This window comes from Takifugu flavidus, chromosome 2 (assembly GCF_003711565.1).
Source record: "Takifugu flavidus isolate HTHZ2018 chromosome 2, ASM371156v2, whole genome shotgun sequence".
Taxonomy (NCBI): Eukaryota; Metazoa; Chordata; class Actinopteri; order Tetraodontiformes; family Tetraodontidae; genus Takifugu; species Takifugu flavidus.
Genome location: NC_079521.1, coordinates 12,051,183 through 12,069,213, shown reverse-complemented (window position 1 = coordinate 12,069,213; position 18,031 = coordinate 12,051,183). Strand labels below are relative to the sequence as shown.

General features: G+C 46.3%; 1 protein-coding gene across 12 annotated transcripts in view; it reads right to left on the bottom strand.

Moving 5' to 3' along the window:
* Positions 1 to 13,338, bottom strand: part of neo1a (neogenin 1a) — a 106,219-nt gene extending 92,881 nt beyond the window's left edge. For 3 of the 12 annotated variants that reach the window (XM_057025299.1, XM_057025305.1, XM_057025300.1), the window contains exon 1: positions 12,604 to 13,335. In XM_057025299.1, coding sequence (XP_056881279.1) covers positions 12,604 to 12,685 — 82 coding nt within the window. In that variant the 5' untranslated portion in view covers positions 12,686 to 13,335. Of the gene's footprint in view, positions 1 to 12,603 lie in introns of all 12 variants that reach the window. The other 9 variants (XM_057025296.1, XM_057025307.1, XM_057025301.1 and 6 more) reach the window with 5 other exon arrangements.
* Positions 13,339 to 18,031: the final 4,693 nt, after the last annotated feature.

The following is an 18,031-nucleotide window of genomic DNA, read 5'->3' as shown; positions in this document are numbered from 1 at the left end:
CGGTTGTAGTAAAGAGGAGGGAAGGGGAGGAAAGAGGGTAGACGCCCTCGGGGGGCATCGCTGGGGGGAGGGGAAGAGAAAGCAAAAGAGCTAGAGAGCGATATCTATTATTAATGCTAGTTTGGTGTATAGAGAAAGAGATCTAATGTGGTTGCCAAGGTTGTAATGCGTGTGTAATCGACAAAGACGGATTCTCTCACTGTGCTGCTCGAGTCTTTTCCTGTTCCCCCCCGTGCACGCCGCTGTGCTCCTGCCCCCAGATCACTCCACTGTTCCTCAAAACAAATACATTAGCCCGACATTGCACACACGCCTCACAATTACCCCTCATTACTTGATTAAGAAATAAATAAAGCAGAACAATAAGACAGAAAGTGTGATGATGATAATTATTTCCGCGTCAATGATTGATCCTAAAAACCCATTCAGCCATCTCTGGTTATTTCATGCCGAAATAACCTTGTTGTAATGTGTGAAGTTGAAAGCAGGCTTTGGTTAAAAATCCATCTGATATGAAAGAATAATGGAGAAAACGGTATCAAAACATGGCTTTAGAAGATTTTCATCAATGCTGCCGCCTTCTTTCTCTGCCCTGGTCAATGCGGTGACAAGAAAAAGATTGGAAATGTTCTCAAAAAATCCGCTTCCAGTTTGATCGCGTCTTCACTTCATGTAACAGACTTTCACGCTTGCTTTGGTTTAGACTTGAATCCAAACACCCACCTAAAACAGCTATTTGGTTACTGATGCCGGCGTTCCTACTGTGATTAAGACAACCGAGCGCAGACCTGTGGCCGTCCCTTCAATCACCTACAGTTGTATTTTGGAACAGGCGAAGTAAGCCTATTTCCCACACTATTATGGGAACAATAGGAATAAAGCCGAGGCACGTGTTTTTAATAAGGAAAATAAGATAACTGTGCAAGAAAACAAGGCAGAAACTAATTAAATATATCTAATGTATGGCAGCTCCTTTGAAAACGGTCACAGAGCGTACCAAACAACCCCGACACCGTGACAAATCTAATACAATCACGCACGTCGCGGTGTTAGAGGGCTGACAGAGAAGGATGAGGCCTACATCAAACGCAGTGTTGATAAATGAAAAGCAGGGAGCGGCTGACCGGAGGAGGAGCTGGGAGGGGGAGGGCGGTAAAAAGAGAAGGGTGAGGCTGATATCGATTGTACTGCCTGCGTTCCCCTCATGAGGCGAATGATGAAGGGAGAGACGGCAACATGTGAAGAATGGAGGGCAGGGTTCGCCCCGCGGGCAGCGGTTAAAGCCTCGTGCCCCCTGAGAATGCACCAACGAGCCACCGGTGGGCTGTGCATTGGTCACGCTGAATATTTGATTGACACGCGCAACCAGTCACTGCTAGTAACACCCAGGCCGGCCCATCCCCCCTCCAATAAACAACACTGTACCCCGGGCTGATTGAAATTCAAAAAGGAGCTCGACGCCACAGGCACGGAGACAGGGACGGCGGAAAGGGGGTGGCGGTGGCTCACTGGGGCCCAATAAAACACAGATGCTAAATCACTTAACAAAACCTAAATTAGTTGCTTGAAAATCTGCTGGGACACCGGAGAAGCGGAGAGAGCATAGATCCAACCTGAAAGGGTCGAATGGTGCACAGGTCCTTGGCGTGACCCCGGGCTAAACGGACTAGAACAAAGGGCTTTGATTTATATGTCACGGTGCAAACGAGTCAGCGCCACAAAGACCATCGGAGACACCGACGAAAATATAGGCCGAGCTCTGCCAACCCTTGGACGCTGCTCCGGACGACGACGGCGCTCCTCATTACCTGAGCAGACAAAATCAATTTATGGGAAGGAGGACCTGAGCGGCTGCTGAACGACACCGGCGCCCCAACGATGCACCTCGTTTCCCTTCGGCCGGGCTTTATCTCCTATTCTGATTTCATTTCCTTTTCATATGATCGCAAATCCCAGGTGAGGAGGACAATTGGGATGATACCGGGATAAAGAGTGTCCCGTCTGCTCAGATTGGAGTCCTGGAATTAATCTGGGAAAATCCCAAATGCTAACCTTCTTAGTTGTCACTTAATCCAGGGTAAACCAAATATCAATTACACTAAGCACAAAATGTGTCCCAGATAAGCACTGATCCCCAACAATCAAAGCAGGAAGGCAATTTGGACACTGCTTCATCTGATTAATTTGATTCTTAATTAGATTTTATTAAAGCTCAAGATGTGGGCACCAATACAGGACACGGAAACTGAAGTTCATTCGATGAAAGGAGGGACTGGGAGCAGACACAGCCCAAATCCCAACGACAGCACCAATCTTCTCTGAATGCAGGTCAGCTCAAATACGCTTATGAGCTCCACTGAAGGACAAAACAACTTTCCCCCGAAGGGCCGTCTCAGGTGACAAGACTGTCTGTCTGCGAGTCACACGCACATTCCAGAGAAAAAATACCCCGTCAGTTTAACACACGCTGAACAGGTCGAGGAGGAGGACAGGATTTCCCAATAACCCAACACAAAAGTTTCTGATACACTCATCAGAGCGCGTTACACACAAGGCAAAACCAAAAATGACGCTAAAACATCTAGAAATACTCAAGCAACAGCCTGATTAACCATTTCCTGTGGCCACACCCACCGTACGCGACTCTTTGGAGAGACACAAGTCTGCTTTTATCACCCAACCTTGTTTGATCAATTATAGGCACAATGATCATTCTGCACAATTCTGTGTGAGTACAGTTCATTTCCTGCCTTTATTGTTACAAGTGCCGGTCTCGTTCAGAAGTGGCTGAAGTGGGGAGGTGGCCCAGACACTATTTACTCAGCAGGGAGAGACACGAGTCCCTGGCTTCCTAATGGCTTCCTGCTTTTCACACAATTGTTTCCCCTCAGGAAATCTTATCAATACAAACTGCCGCTGCCTCGACCAGGAAACCCACAACACATGGATGCTCTGCTTTAATTAAGTACCTTTGAATGTGAAGATTATTATTTTTGTTTTGCAGTGTTTGTGGAAGATGTCAGAAGAGTCAGGCTAATTTAATTTCCACTGGTGCCACGTTGTTTAACCTAGCCATGCAACAAAACGGCTGAATGTAAATGGCGTGTTCAGAAAGATAAGTGTTATTTTTGAATCCGCCCCATTCAAACCGTGGATCTTAGCCAAAAAAATAAATAAAAATGAAGTCAAAGCTCTGGTGTATCATTATCAAGGCCTGGAGACGTTCAGAACGTCAACACCCTCAGTGGTGTTGGTGCAAGAAAGGGTTAACACAGCTAAGACTGTGTAGCATGCATAAGAGCCGCAGGTATGTGTGGAACTAGCAGAGACTCAGCCCATAAAATCCACACTCAACGTTCGACTAGCACGCGAGGAATGTTCCCTGCACACTTCACTATCAGGGCCGAGCCAGGACGGGCTACCCCTCGCCTCCTCTTTGATGTCTGTGCGGGAGAGAGAAAATGCAAAAGGTCTGATAATAGCCATGCTAACACGGACAGTAGCCATTGTGAGGTCGGACTTGCCCCCCCCCATTAGAAATTAATTACCAATGTAACCACGGTGGGGAAATACATCCCCTGCATTGCCCCACAAGGAGCACTTGAACCCCTGACCACCCCTCCACGGTCATTCGGGGCCAGAAGGGGTGCGTGACATGCCCCTGGCTCAGAGACACTGCCCTGCCAGGCTGGGAATGCAGTGGGACTGTGGGGGGACTGACAGAGGGACAAAGGAGTGGAAGAGAGGCTTCACAGATTTGGGGCACACTGGGTTAGAGAGCCTCATTATTAAGTCCCCTGTCAGTCTCCAACAAAAAGCACCCCACAGACTCGCACTGGCTAATAAAACCAGCACCCTTTATAACTCCAGAGCACTTCTGACATCTTCTTTTTGAGGGGAAAGGAAAGTGCATGACTCGATCCTCGTCTTAATAAAAGATTCACGTCCTGGGGGAGGTTGGGGGGGTTGCGTCCTGGTGAACGTAAACCACGGAGCGGTGCCAAAAACGGACCCGGGTAAAGCTGCTTTCACACCTGCTTAATTAGATAATGTTGGGTGAATTTTTATTCGTGCTTGCCGCACTTCGCTGGGATATAACGTGGCATATGGCAGAAACAGACTGCAGGACATATTTGAGAGTCGTGCACCGTGAGAGTGGGCATTTGTGTGCGTACGTGCGCTCCGTCTGAATTTGTTCGGCAGGTGTCCTGAAAGCTCGAATGGCGTGCTTATGCACTCAGGACTAATTCAAACCACTCAAGATAAATGAGGTATGAAAGCTGGGAAAAAAACATTTCTCTTTTCATGCAAAACAAGAATTCGAGTGCTTGGACTGTTGGTTGGTGGAGACGGTTATAAAGAATGTTCTGTCCCCCCTGAGAAATACTGCCCTATCGTGATTAATGCTTCTACTTACTGGCTACCTGCCTCATTCTACAACAACTGTTAATTACGTTGGCGAAGACCACAAAATGTCACCGTAAATTCCAGAAGAATATGATGTCAGCATATGGAACTCAAGCGCTGGATAAATAATGGCTAACGGCTGCTAATCTGTGCATTTGATTAATTAAAAGGCACGATGTGTCATCAAATCTATCAGGTCTGGATGGTTTCCATTGCTGAGTCATAAAAAAGAAGGACAACAAAACACAAACAAAGGTTTCACGCTAACAACCTAAATCTGGAACCTGCAGATTAATAGCACCATGGTTAGCGCAGCTGCTGCACAGGCAAACAAACCGAATGTGTGTAACTGCTGCGCACCCACGTGTTGTTCAGCTCATCGAGAGGGCGAACAGGAGCGGACAGGTTTAGCTGGAGTCATTTTCTGGTGTCATTGATGGGGAACCTCATTAAGAATCTGCCGGTAGCAGCTGGCTCACTATCCAAACCATTACTGTCCCACCATGCCAAAACCTCTGCCATCGGTTCTCCCAACCCACCCACAAACACGTCCCCGGTGTCTCATGTGACATCTGTGTCCCGACGTCCTGTGATGGAATGTCTCTTGCCTGCCGTGCCTCTGCTCCCCTCTGGCCACCATTCATTCTGAAGTTGCCAATCACCAGGCAACAGGAGTCAGGGTTCAAGGGACAAACCGGAAGGCTGCTGGTTTCCATCGCTGCCTGGCGTGCACGCATACAGCTGGTTGAGGCTTCATGTGGATTGAGGATCTTTGAGAAAGTGTCTGCACACAATAGCAAAAAGGCCAACTAGGAGAATCCATGTTGGAAATAAAGGCTTTTAACTATAGTGGAAAAGGAGTACTCATTTTACTACCGGTACTATAATTAGCCCCTCACTGGGATCATGTTGAAGATATATTTCAATTATGTGTTTTACAGGCAAGTTCTGTTCTGCCTGCTGGCAGCACCGAACCCATATATGTTTAAAAGCATCAAGTTTTGGCAATGTGTTGGGGGGGTTTCTGTGGTGACTGACTGAATATGAGCTCATATTGGACGGGGAAAGCAACGTCTGGGGCGTTGGTGGAAAGTAATTCAGTAGAAATAATCACAGTAATTACGTGTTTTCATGTTTCAAACAGCTGAATGATTTCTCTTCCTTCTCTCACTTTTTGCCAAGTCGTTTTTTTAGTGTTCTTTTTACAAAACACACAAACCTTCACATTTTCTTCAACGATCAAGTTCACATCAGAAATATGGAAGTGAAAAACCATCATTTTTCTCAAGGATGAGCTCATGTTTGTTCTCAGCTATGTGTAAGATTTCTAAAAAAATAAAAAAAAAAAAAGAGGAAGAACGTCATCTTTAAACTAAGCACTGCAGCGCGATCCGTAATGTGTTCAACTGTAACAGAGAAGCAGAATCAAAAGACGCCTCCATGACATCAGCTCGGTTTAATAAAAAAGCCTTAAAGTCATTTTCACCATTTTAGCTCCCTCTTGACTCCTGTTAGCTCAGATTTGAGAAGGAACTGGCTCCAAAAACACAGCGAGCATTCAGCAGTCAGAGGCACAAAGGAGCCTCTGATACTGGACTTTTCTAAGGTTGCAGCAAAGTTCTAGGGAGCAGAAACCTTAATGCCAGGCCGGTGTTTCCAGGGGTCACCATAGCAGCAGGTGAAACTACAACATTAGACTCAAATCTGTTTCAATATAATGTCAACAATCTAGAACACTGCTGTGCTTTACACACAGATACTGCCATGGAAAAGTACTGCAGACAAAAAAAAACAACACTTTCTTGCACTCTCGCCGGGGCCTAAATACTAAGCCGACTGTGCTTCATGTTCAGGGGATTCTTCCACAGACACTCGACAATCTTTTGTTGATGTGGAAAAGAGATTAGCAAAATTACGGGGGGAAATATAGCGACTTCAAACGGAATTCTTCTCTTAGCATTTACCAAAGTTACAGCAGCTCATTATCTATTGAGGAGAGCCCATAATTAGACGTTTTGGTGGGAGCGCGAGTATTGAACTGGGTTATATTGTGGTTAGCAGAGCTGTAAACCATCACGGCTCGCTGGGGCACACCTCAACAGTTTTAGACAGAAAAAGAAAATCCACACGGAAACATAAAGGTGTCAAACAAAAATCGGTGAAAATTAACTCCCCGCCCCACCTTGGGTCCAAATAATCAATTATTCTTCTAAAGGAGAGTGCATTTACATGCACGGCCTAATGGAGCTATGCTCAGAATTGGGTTGAAACGGCCTCCGTTCCGGTGATCCCGTCACATCGCATCATAAGCAACGGCCATTTCAAACAACAGCAGCAGGGATGATCGTACAGCTTTGTTCATCTCCTCCACTTTACTTAGCGTGCACGAGAGGCAGAGAAGAACGCTGCGCGCCAAAGCTGCCTTCTTCAGGTGAGGCTTGCCGAGCATGCAGGCATGTGTCGAATAGTTAAATTAAGGTTTGTACCTGCCAGCGTTGATCGACTTCAGTGGTCCAGTTACAGTCGGATTGAGGCAATAATTTGTTGACAGGAGTGTCGTGTAAATGAAGTAAGTGAGTTCACATCAAGAAAACTCTGAAAGTGTTGATAGAACAGCTGTTGGGGCCCAGATGGGTGGCATCGGGCTAAACAAGTACCCACCCAAACACACACACACCGATTGCTGCCAAGTCACACAGGCCCGGCACAAGACGGTGGCAGCCGGCTGCACCGGGAGCTCCTCACAATTCCCTCTCTGTGACCAACTGCTTCCACACCTTTTCCGGCACATGAAACGCTCCTTTGATGGCCAGGCGGCTCTGCGTGTGCACGAGCGATTGATTGTTTTACCTGTGTGTATGCACAGATTTAAAGATCTCAGGCTCAGCAGCAAAATTGCCGATTACAACAGGTCAGCACAGCGGAGGCCACGGCAGCAGGTTATTTACAGGCTGGAAATACAGGCTTCAAAGGCGCATTATCTGCACTTGACAATGAACCAAAATCGTTTTATTGAACAGGCAGCATCGATTTCGTTTGGCCTCCTTCTTTTTGAAACATGAGCTACTCGACAAGCGCTTTAATGCGTGATCTACACCAGCGGGAGGACTTCCAGGTTAATTCATCGTCCTTAAAAAAGAGACAGAGGGGGATAAATCCATGCCGCAAAGCTGCAGGTTTCTGGAAGTACGGCACTCACAGAAGGCACTTCTACTTCCCACAGGGAAGCAACTCGTAATTATGCAGGCCGTATTTGAGGTTTTTAAAAATAAATCCTTAAACAAAGCCGTTTCATCCGTGACAAGTCTCTTGCTCGTGGATTATATAAAACAATCCTACTTCCTTCATGTTTACACTTTGTTTTATTCATTCTACCAGGAGTGTTTTCGTCTTCCTTTGGGATCATTCAACAGGTTCAAGGAAAGCAGAGGCACATTTACCAAAATCCCTCCTGAATTTTCACACCTTTCAGCAGAAAATATATGTTTTGTAACATTAGAATCCATTTAGGAACTCCTGCAATTCCTGAAGTGTTTAATTTTTTGCTGCAGTACCTAAAAGAAGATGTGACTTTAACTTTGAGAAGCGTTTGGTTTAACAGGGAAAGGCTGTAGCGGTGTCCGTGTGAGGCTCCACGCAGATCTCCATGTATGACAAGAGCGGCGCTCATGAGTCCGGACTCATCTGACAGGCACAGCTTGCATGTGTCATAATCCAACGCAGCTGCCGCCGCCGCCGAGTTTAGACGCCACAACGGGATCTTGGCAGGACCAAAACAGAAGAAGTTGAGGAAACTTTCAGAGGAAAGAAAAATCTCCTCTCTGTCCTGCTGAGCTTGTGTAAAGATTCTTTTGCGATGGCCAGGACAGATATTTAAGTTTTTTCCTTGTATTCAAGGCTTGGGGGAAAAAAATACCAAAAGAAATGAACCTTTTCTTGCTTGCAGTGCTTGAATCTTCCATAAATCCCCACACTGCAATTTACTGCCGTCACGCTGCAATTACCAGACGTGTCCCGAAACACGGCAGACTGGCTAATGTCATTTCTCTGTATGGAACCCTCGCGATGCCACGACAGGAACATGAGTGGCGGCGGCAGAACATAAATATTATTTTAAAAAGTCTTATCCTGCAAGACTAATGCAGCCGCTCGGGCAATCTTCAGCTCATTTAGGCCGCCTGTGTGAGCGCTCTTCTAAGAGTTTGGCTAAACAGTGCTGGCGGTTCTGAGTGATGAATCATTTGTTTTGCTTTAGCATAAACTAATCTTGCACAATGGCGGGTCAAATGCACGACTCATCAAAACTGCAGAATCGACTGCTTTTCTGGGTACGGCCGCCGCGAACGCCACCGAGCAGCCCTGGATGGTCAGGCAGGGCATGTTCCCATCATTGGGTCCATTTTCTTAATGTTTCCCTTACATTTGGAGCCCGTGCCTCAGCCCCATGGAGACTGAGAAGAATATGCTCTCCCAGAGGTCATTAGGTTCTAACATCATTCAATCATGGCAGAGCAGGGGGATGCCTGGAGAGCACCACAGTGAATTAGAGGGGTTCTATTTTCTTCTATTTTTACAAAGCAAAAGAGAAGTGAGGGAAACAAACGTGTTTCCAGCTATGTCTCCACACAAAGATAGAAAATATTGTTGATGTAATGTCCCTCGGGTCACAATAAAGTCTCCAAGGAGTTTTCATCTGGGCAGTATGAACAGCTTTATGACCTCTCCACACTTTAAAACCAGTTTTCCTTCTAACCGCTTGCTAGTTTTTCTTTCAGCTTTTATTGTTTTGACATGAAAGAGCCAGCAGACACAAAGACAGAGCAGTCGGTTGGGAAGGTGCTGCGGCTGACACACTTTTATTCACAGCAGGTTCACCTTGATGTAAGCTGCAATTTGTGAAGCAACCAATCACAGAGCCGCACGAGACGGATATCGAAGTGCGGGAGAAACAATATGGAACACACATAGTGCTCCCAATCAAAGGAAAAGGGAGTTTGGGAGGAAAAACTTGGCTTTTATTACCAACGGCAGAGGAATCGGATTTTTGATTAAGTAGGCTGCTGCAAATGTCAAAGGAAGGAAGCTAAAATAGATCCAGAACGTCTTTGATACACACACTTCTTTACAAACGACTGTGGTACTTTATGAAACGCTGCTGACGGTCCCCACTTAGACTGGATTTCAGTCAGGAAACATCCAAACAGGCAACTGTGTGACTTTCTAAATCAAGTCTTATCAGTCAGTAGGTCACCTTCCCTGATTCAACTGCAGGGAAAAGGCCACGTCGTCTCACTGCTCTGGAGTATGAGAAGCACAAGGTCACAATCGCTGTGTAGCAAACGTCTTATTTCGTTAGACGCAGTTGTATTAATAGCACACGCTTGCTTGGCTGGGCGAGAGTCCAAGTCCAAGTGTAAGACAACAAAAACAAAAGCCACAGACTTGTCGGTCCTGCGCTGGTGCTAGGTTTTAGACTATGACCCCTGGCTTCTCTCCACTTTCAACAGCCCCGAGTTCACTGCAAACCTGGAACACGCCGTCGCTTCAGGATAACGTGTGACGTTGGTAGCAGCGCGCGGAGCAGCGCGCATGAAGATTCGATTTGGTAATAGGCGGCCGAACAGCTGATGCACAAATGTTTGATGCTGCGAGGAATAAGGTCAGGCCGTTCCAGTTTTAGAGGCTTCCATTATTGACGCTGCAAATGACTGAAACTGCGTGGTGCAGTTCAGCCGAGTTCAGCGTCTCTGTGTTTCAACAACAGAATATTAGCAGATCAAAAAGGACCAGAGAGTCTTTGTCGGAATTCCCGCTGGTCTGCTTCAATGGGCTGCTGACGACAGGTGATCGCCGTGACCCCCGAGCACCCGAAATATGCAACAGCAGATGTCATAGCATCTATTTAGAGTTTATTGATCCGCCGTTTACGCCTGACAATTATGTGTGATGAATTGCAGCGACACTCGGGGGCAAATTACTTTAATAAGTGCAGTCACTTTAACCCCCGACGAACCGCAGACAATTAGATTCAGCTGTTGAAAAAGCAGGGGTGCAAGAAGGCACAATGAGGTCATTTTCAATCTGGTGACCTTGTGTCTTCCCTTAAACACGAACCCTGGAATGAACTTTCACACCAGGATCAGGGAGGTTTTATTGGAGGAGCAAATGAATCAAACTCTCCATCTTTGGGTGTTTACAGGTCATTAGGATTTTATGAGGGATTGTTGCTCATAAATAAACCACCAGCATAAACAGAAGGTGAGACTATTCTGGAAAGTTAGGATGAATGCACCATTTCCTATTGCATTTCCGGGGGGAAAAAAGGGAAGCAGGACCACCGGGGGATGCTATAAACAACAACAACAACACAATGGCGGTAGATTATATTCTTAGCAGCACCGTCCACAGAGAAGCCCCTAAATACGCTTAAGAAAACAACAGTTGTTTAGGAAGTGTGGGTAATGTTGCATCTGAGGTGGTCCGTGAGGATGGAGCCCCGGTGGGGGCCGGGAAGAGAGCAGCGAGATTGCCAAATGTTTACACATTTCAACAAGTTATTTGCATTGTCCGCCGAGAGACTATCAGCGCACAATTCCCTCCCTGCAGGAGTGCAGAGATAAGATAGAGCCAGCATGGATTTTACGCTCCTTTTACGGGGACCTGTTTACAAAAGCTAAACTTGTGAGGCATATCTCAGAGTTCTGAGAGCGACCGAGGAGGAAGTTGTAAAACTGACGGCGCGGTCGAACATTTTTAAGATTATTCCACAACTAAATCCGTCCCAAACCCAAGGAGCCGGGTTGAGCTGAAGCTACCACTCTGTCAGCGGTGTTGAAGAATAGTCCTGCCACAGTCCAGACCTCAGAGAAATGTGTTTTGAATAAACAGATATTTTCAGAGATGGGGACCCCACAATTAGTAATTTGAAACTCTCCACATGTGGGTCCCAGTCCAATTCTCTGGAATCAATCAAGACTCCCAAAGGAACTCCCTGGTTCTCTTAATCTCCTGGTTTTATTACTTTCCAGACAGTCAGCCCGTTTCACCCTACCCCCATCCCTCTCTTTTGTAGTGATCTCCAGCGAAGCCAAGGAGGGGCTTTTTCTCTCTCTGCCTGTCTCACCCCCCGTCCTATCTCCCCTTTCCACCACTGCAGAGCGCTTTTCATGCAGGACAGAGGCTTTCATCAAGCTTCACACACAAAAACATCCAAAAGGCTTGTTCAAACCTGTCATTCTGAACCACGTCTTCGTCTTCCGTGAAAGAATAAACGCATTTAAAAACACACACACACACACACACACAAAAGTGCTCCGATGGCCTTTATGTGACAACTGTTCCCTAAATCAAAGTGGCAGAAAAACTGGGCCATGTTGCACAAGAGTGGGTAATATTCAGTTTTCCAGAGAGCACCAGGCTGGCGGGTTTGATAGCGTGTGACAGCTTTAATGATACAGATGTGACTCTTGTCATGGTGCCGTCTGTGAAACGGGCTGAAGCCGCTCAGTCCACTGACTGTCCACACAAGGCTCCAGTCACAAACTTCCAGTCCGTCCCTTCAAGCGCTGCTAAAGTGTGCTGGAAATTCGAATAGTATCCCCCAGTGGAATTCCTCACCACCAGTTGAAATAAAGCTGCTGCACCCCTGCAGTGCAGGACCCTCACCTCCAAACAATTAGCAGGGCCAAATGAACTGGGCTGGGTCTGTCCTTCATTAACCAAACGTATATCGACAGCAGGGTAATGAGATGTCTGATGAAGTGATGATGCTGCCTTTCTGCCTGACATTCATTGCATGTTTCGCCCCCTGATCTCAGCTGCAGCAGCAGAGGAGACCTGGGAGATCTCAGCCCAGCAAACACGTGCTATTTGCCTCTCAAACCCCTAAATGTGCGCAAAGCCCGACAAAGAGCCATCACTGAAACTGGAGGTGTGAAACCCAGGCTCTGCAAACAAAAGGACAAAGTTGGAAAACGTGTTGATTTATGGAGTTGAGCCGGGGTCGGTGGGTGAGTCAACAGTGCGCCACTTACGAAAACACAGCCTGCTCTAAAAGTTGGGCAAAAGGTGCAAAAGGATTTCAGCTCCAAACTCGTTTTATGGGGCGCATTTCCCCCCGTTTGCCTCCTTCGATGGAGGCGCAGGAATAAGAGCCAGAGCCGACGGGAGAGCCAGCGGTGCGTAAAAAGCCTTTACCTTTGTCGACATGCTTGGCCGCGGTGTGGAGAAAGGTGAGACAGAGGAGAGAGAGGAGAGACAGAGCTCCCCGCTCGGCCATCACTTTTCACAAATGAATCTTTGCAGGCTTCAGGAACCCCGGAGAACCTTTAAAAAAAAGAAATCCGTAAAAAAAAAATCCCCCAGCTCCCTCCTGAAAAGAAGCAAAGGTGGGAAAAAAGTTCAAAGTCCACAAATGTGAAGGAACATCTGGGGCCGGGTACTTTTCTAACTGGCCGGATGAAACATGAAGCTGGAAAAGAGCCGCAGGTTAGAGACCGTATTCTCAACTTGGTCGAGGCAGAAGTCGGAGAGAAGGGGAGAGAAATCACCGTGGAATTAATCCATGGCCACCAACGTGCGGCGCATGGGCGAAAACCTGAGCGGCGCGCCGACTTTAATCCTCCCAAATCTGCCGAGCGCGTAAAAGAGCCGAACGACCTCAGCTGGAGGAAGATACGATCCGGGCAGAAGGAGAAATCTCCGCCGTGACCAGCTCCCTGCTCACGGACAGGACGTAAGAGAGTGGCGTGCTGGAGGGCTGGATCTCCGAGCGGCTCCCCGGAAAACAGGGTGTGGACTCGCACGGAGGTTTGGATCCTGGCTGCCTGTGCGCGCAGGCAAAATCTAAACTACGGTGCGGCTCCGCTCCGAAGCCCTCGCTGCACCCCAACGCCACAGGTGAACGGAAACGGGTTCCAAACAAGCAGGACCCAATAAAGATTAGAAGCACTAATATATATCAGGTTACTCTTAATAACACGAACTCGCCACATCATTATGAGAAATCCAACAGTGAAGTCTCAACCTTGACACCTTTTATGTAAATGTTGCCGCACCAACTTATCATCCTACTGTAAAAAATAAATCTATACGTATATTTTTAACTGTGTGTAATGACTTAAGCATTCAGACAGCTATAATGTACCACTTTTGAAGTATAGGCATTAATTATAAATGAATTTGATGGAACTAAATTGTGCAAGACCCTGTAATTACGACTTGAATGCTTTAGGTCATGGAGACATGTGATGTTTAACTGTAATCTTGGGTTGACATAGATTCACCTTGAACAATGGTGAACTTTACCCATTGAAGTGCTAGATTCAGGCAGAGTCGGCACTGGCTTTGAGTCACGCATGAGAGCAGCAGGATACATTCATCAACAAAGCCAGAGCAGGCTGCAGTTATACATTAATAGCCACTAAAGCATGTTTAATTTTTAATTCCAACTGATGTCACGTGGAAACGAGATTGGAATCAGAATTTGTATAGTGAGTAGCCTAAAATAATCCAGGGGCTCCTGGGGTCGGTCAGAATGACGAAGGAGCAAAGTAAAGATTGCAACCTCATGTTGAATTGCCATGTTTCGAGAAGAGGTGAAACTCCGCTGACCTTTGCCCTTTCCCCTGTAAAGGAGGCTCAGTGCTGGTGTAAGAAAGCAGAATTATAAAAGCAAAGAAAATTACTTTTCTCTCCATCCATCATCTTGTGATGAGCCTTCGCGGAAAATAAAATCTGCTGCTTGGAAACTACCGAGGTCCCAAGACTGTCGCTCAGTCTGGCTCATGGAACAGCGCCCCCTACCGGCACGACTCAGCCACGACATATTGATCAAGACCTTTTCCCCAGCTCCATGACGGATTTCCTGAAATGATTTTCAGACAAAAGAATAACATTTACAGCAAATTATTCTCTGCACCGCTGGTCGACTGGGGTGCCTCAAAGCTCACACCTGGAGTCAAACTCCATACATTGCTCATTTTTAGTTATCCATCATCATTTCTGTAGGTGGTGTTGCATGCTGGGAACACTCTTCACTAAGGGACAGGGTCATAATCAGTCTCAATTTTCCAACATTAAAGAGACATTTGGATCATGCATCACATAATGGCAACGAAGCGAAGGACGAAATAGCCATCAGATTACAGCGTGGAAAGGATGTTGGATTAACTTTGCGCTTGAAGCAGCTGTTGTGCGTGATAATTCATTAAATGGTCTTAATGTTCTGAATTCCAGTAACAGCAGCAACCATGTGTACCGTGTGTAGATTTAGCACTTGATAAACATGTGTTTTCAGACTGGGGGGATCGAGAAAAGACTGCTGTCGCCATCAGTGTGTGGAAAGAAATGGAAATCACCACTACAGATTAAAGGAAGTGCTTTAATCTGCACATCTTTTGAGTTTAGTTCAGCTTAAATGCAAATTCTGTTCGCTAACCTGCCATCAAACAGAATATGATGCTTTAAAATGCATCTCTGAGACATGAAGGGTGTGTTATTTGTGTCCGAGCCAGGCCCAGACCTGGGGTTGGAGATGTGTTCCACCTCATGAAACATTCCAACAGAGCACCGGAGAACCTGCTGCAGCAGCTGCTGCACACGTGAAGAACCCCGATTGTGCACGTGCCTGCCTGGGCACACAACTGGAGCTTGGCACTGCTCATCTCACCCACGTCAGCATTTTTTTTCCTTCCCCGTCTTTCACTTTTTTCCCCATCAACGCCTAATTATCTCTCATTGTACAGCTGAAACTGTGCAAACTGTGGCCCAATTACACCAGGAACCTGACTGACACGGCAGGGCATAGAAAAGTCAAAGAATTGGGGTACAAACGGCAGATTTGTACTATAACACAGAATCTTAGAGCAAGATTATATCTGAGCTCTTAATAGTCAAGCAGAGGTGGAAGTGATGGATTGGATTTGCCTCTAAAACAGTTGCTGTTCAACACCTTTGCTGATAAGAGGCAGCCATCAGCTGTCTTCTCTTCCTTCATTATTTATCTCTGTCATTCCACTGTGTATCACCTTTATTTTATTTTTTTACCTGTGTTTGACCTTGGCGTAAACTGCCCCCCCCCCCCGAATGTCTGTGTTGCGTTTAAGAGGCTGCAGCCTTCAACATGATGAACAGTGCAAATGCTAAAGCTAGCAGAGTAGGACGTTCTGTTGTAGGGCCATTTATCAAGGTTGGAGGGGGGACTCCCAGGCTTTTAATAACCTGTTTTCTTTACCTAATTCATATGTATCAAGATTTAAATCTGAAACAATCATTGATGCAAATATATGCAGACATTAGCCATCGTATGTCACATGTTCATTAGCATAAAAGCTGGAACAAAAGTAACAAAAGGAGCAGTGTTAAAATAAGAAAAGGAACCAAAACCATCAGATGAAACACACAAACACAGAACCTGTGGATAATTCTAAACCTCTAGAGACACATTTATGTGTCATTATCCAACTGTAACATGTGTCAGCAGCTCAAGAAGATGAAAGTCTATTTCCAGATCCCAAAAACTGAACCACAAGTTCCGACTATGCGGCCTCCTGAAACTATTCCTTTATTTTACTAGAGCACTCTGTGTAGTTCCTCTGAGGCCATTAAAGCCACATTTATTGGGCAACGTCCCTGATTAAAGTCGTTGCTTCAGTGTAGCATCCCAACACTGGCCAATGTTTTATTAAATAATAGACCTCATCATAATTATTCAGGTCACTCGATTAAGGCTCTATTCATGTGTTGGGTCATTAGCGGAAGTAATAGGAGCCGATAAAGAAGACTTGGAGCGCTCCACTAAGGATTTCATTGGGGGCTTTTGTCTCTTTAGAGAGGAAACATCACTATTCTCTCTAAAGGTTAGTCAGAGGAGTGTAATACGCTGCTTAAAATGTCAACGGTCTCTAATGAAAAGGAAATAATTTCTTAATCCTGACAGCTCTTTGTTGGCTGGATTTTTTCATGTTTCTGCAGTTGGGATCATTTCGCAGGCAGGCGTGAGCAAGACCCACACAGGACAATCCAGGCACAATACTTTAGAGAAAAGCCATTTGCGGGAGGTTATTAGGCTGCAAGGAAGGTATAATTTGTCAAAACTGCCATTTCAATGAGTTTGGTAGTGGGAGATAAAGTAGGTTTGGGAATCTGCAGTCCGTTTCCACTTTCAGTTCCCACGAGACGCTGGTGACCAAAACCAAGAAATGTAAACACCAGCTTCAAAGATTGTGCCTCATCTCAAGCTGTACATGTAACTAAGCTGCGACGGGACTAAATATTCAGAGCAAATATGGTAGAGCAGCCCTGGAGCCACAGAGAAGGTGAGTGTTCCCAAACCATGGGGTGTACGGATCTTAACCTCGCCCACACCATTATTTTCCAAGCCCAAGTGGGGTCGGTTTGCTTTGTGCCCCGGCTTTCTGTCACTCATAACGAGCACCATTGAGATGAGGAGGAGTCACTTAAGCGGCTGCCTGGACAACACATGCAACCTTTCCCCTGATCTACGATCGCAAGCTGCCGGCCTCCTGGCTCGCCTCCCACCTCGCCGCTCCAGCCCCGGCTCTTGCGGTTAAGGGCCACCTTCCTGCCAGAGGAGGCTGGTGGAACTGGCTTTGGATCATCGAGAGGCTCCCTCAATCAACACGCGCCACAGCTATTCATGCAGGGCTTGGGGATGACTGGAAACTACAAAACAAGAAGCCCGGCTAATCTTTCATGCTCCCTGCTCCCTCGGCTGAGAAAAATGCATTCGATTTGACCTGACAAACAGGGCAGCTGCTTCCCTAAGTGTTTCATTTTGATAGTAGGTGGCCAATTTTATGAGCATATCGCCTGCACTTATGCTCCCATTTCCAGCCCGAGCAGTATCCAGTGGACACGCGGGGGGTTGTAATGTTTTATCCGTGATGGATGATCATATGTCTTCACCAAAGAGGTGGGCAACAGCCGACATAGTCAGAAAAATGCCCGTGTTAGAGTCACGCTGCCAGGCCGACAAAGAAAGGGAGAGTGCCAAATAGCAATAATGGGAAAAAGGGAGAAGCAGAGAGAGATGGGAGATTCCCAGCACTCCAACAGGGAAGCAACAGACTGCAATCTGTTCTGGCAGAACAGATTTAACCGATTTCAGAGACCAGAATATTCAGTTTTTTTCCTCCCCTTTTCCACCTCATTTGTCATGAAGTGCATGAATGCTCTGACCAGAGTGTGAGAGAGTGAGGACAGACACAGAATCCCCAACTTCTCAGTCTTCATACCGTTGTATATTATTGAATTTTGAATGTGAATCGAGTCAAGTGAGTTTGGAGTCCTCCGGAAACAGGAAGTTATTATTGGGAGCATTATAAGAAAACCAACACTCTGAACAAACAACTTTCTGTCTCCGGACGGCTTTCACTTGTGACATTTATACAAAGGTCAAAACTCCGAGATGACACCTTCTGCTTTAAAGTAAAGGGCGTGCCTTCAGTAATTCTGCTTATTTACACACACTGACCTTTCACTTAAAGCAAAAAGTGGAGGTCCCGACACAGGATACTGAAAGCCATTCTGGGAAAACTAGGAAAATCAGAGCAGATGTTTTGATGTTGATTCGGTCCTCTAAAAAGTAACAACACAGATCAAC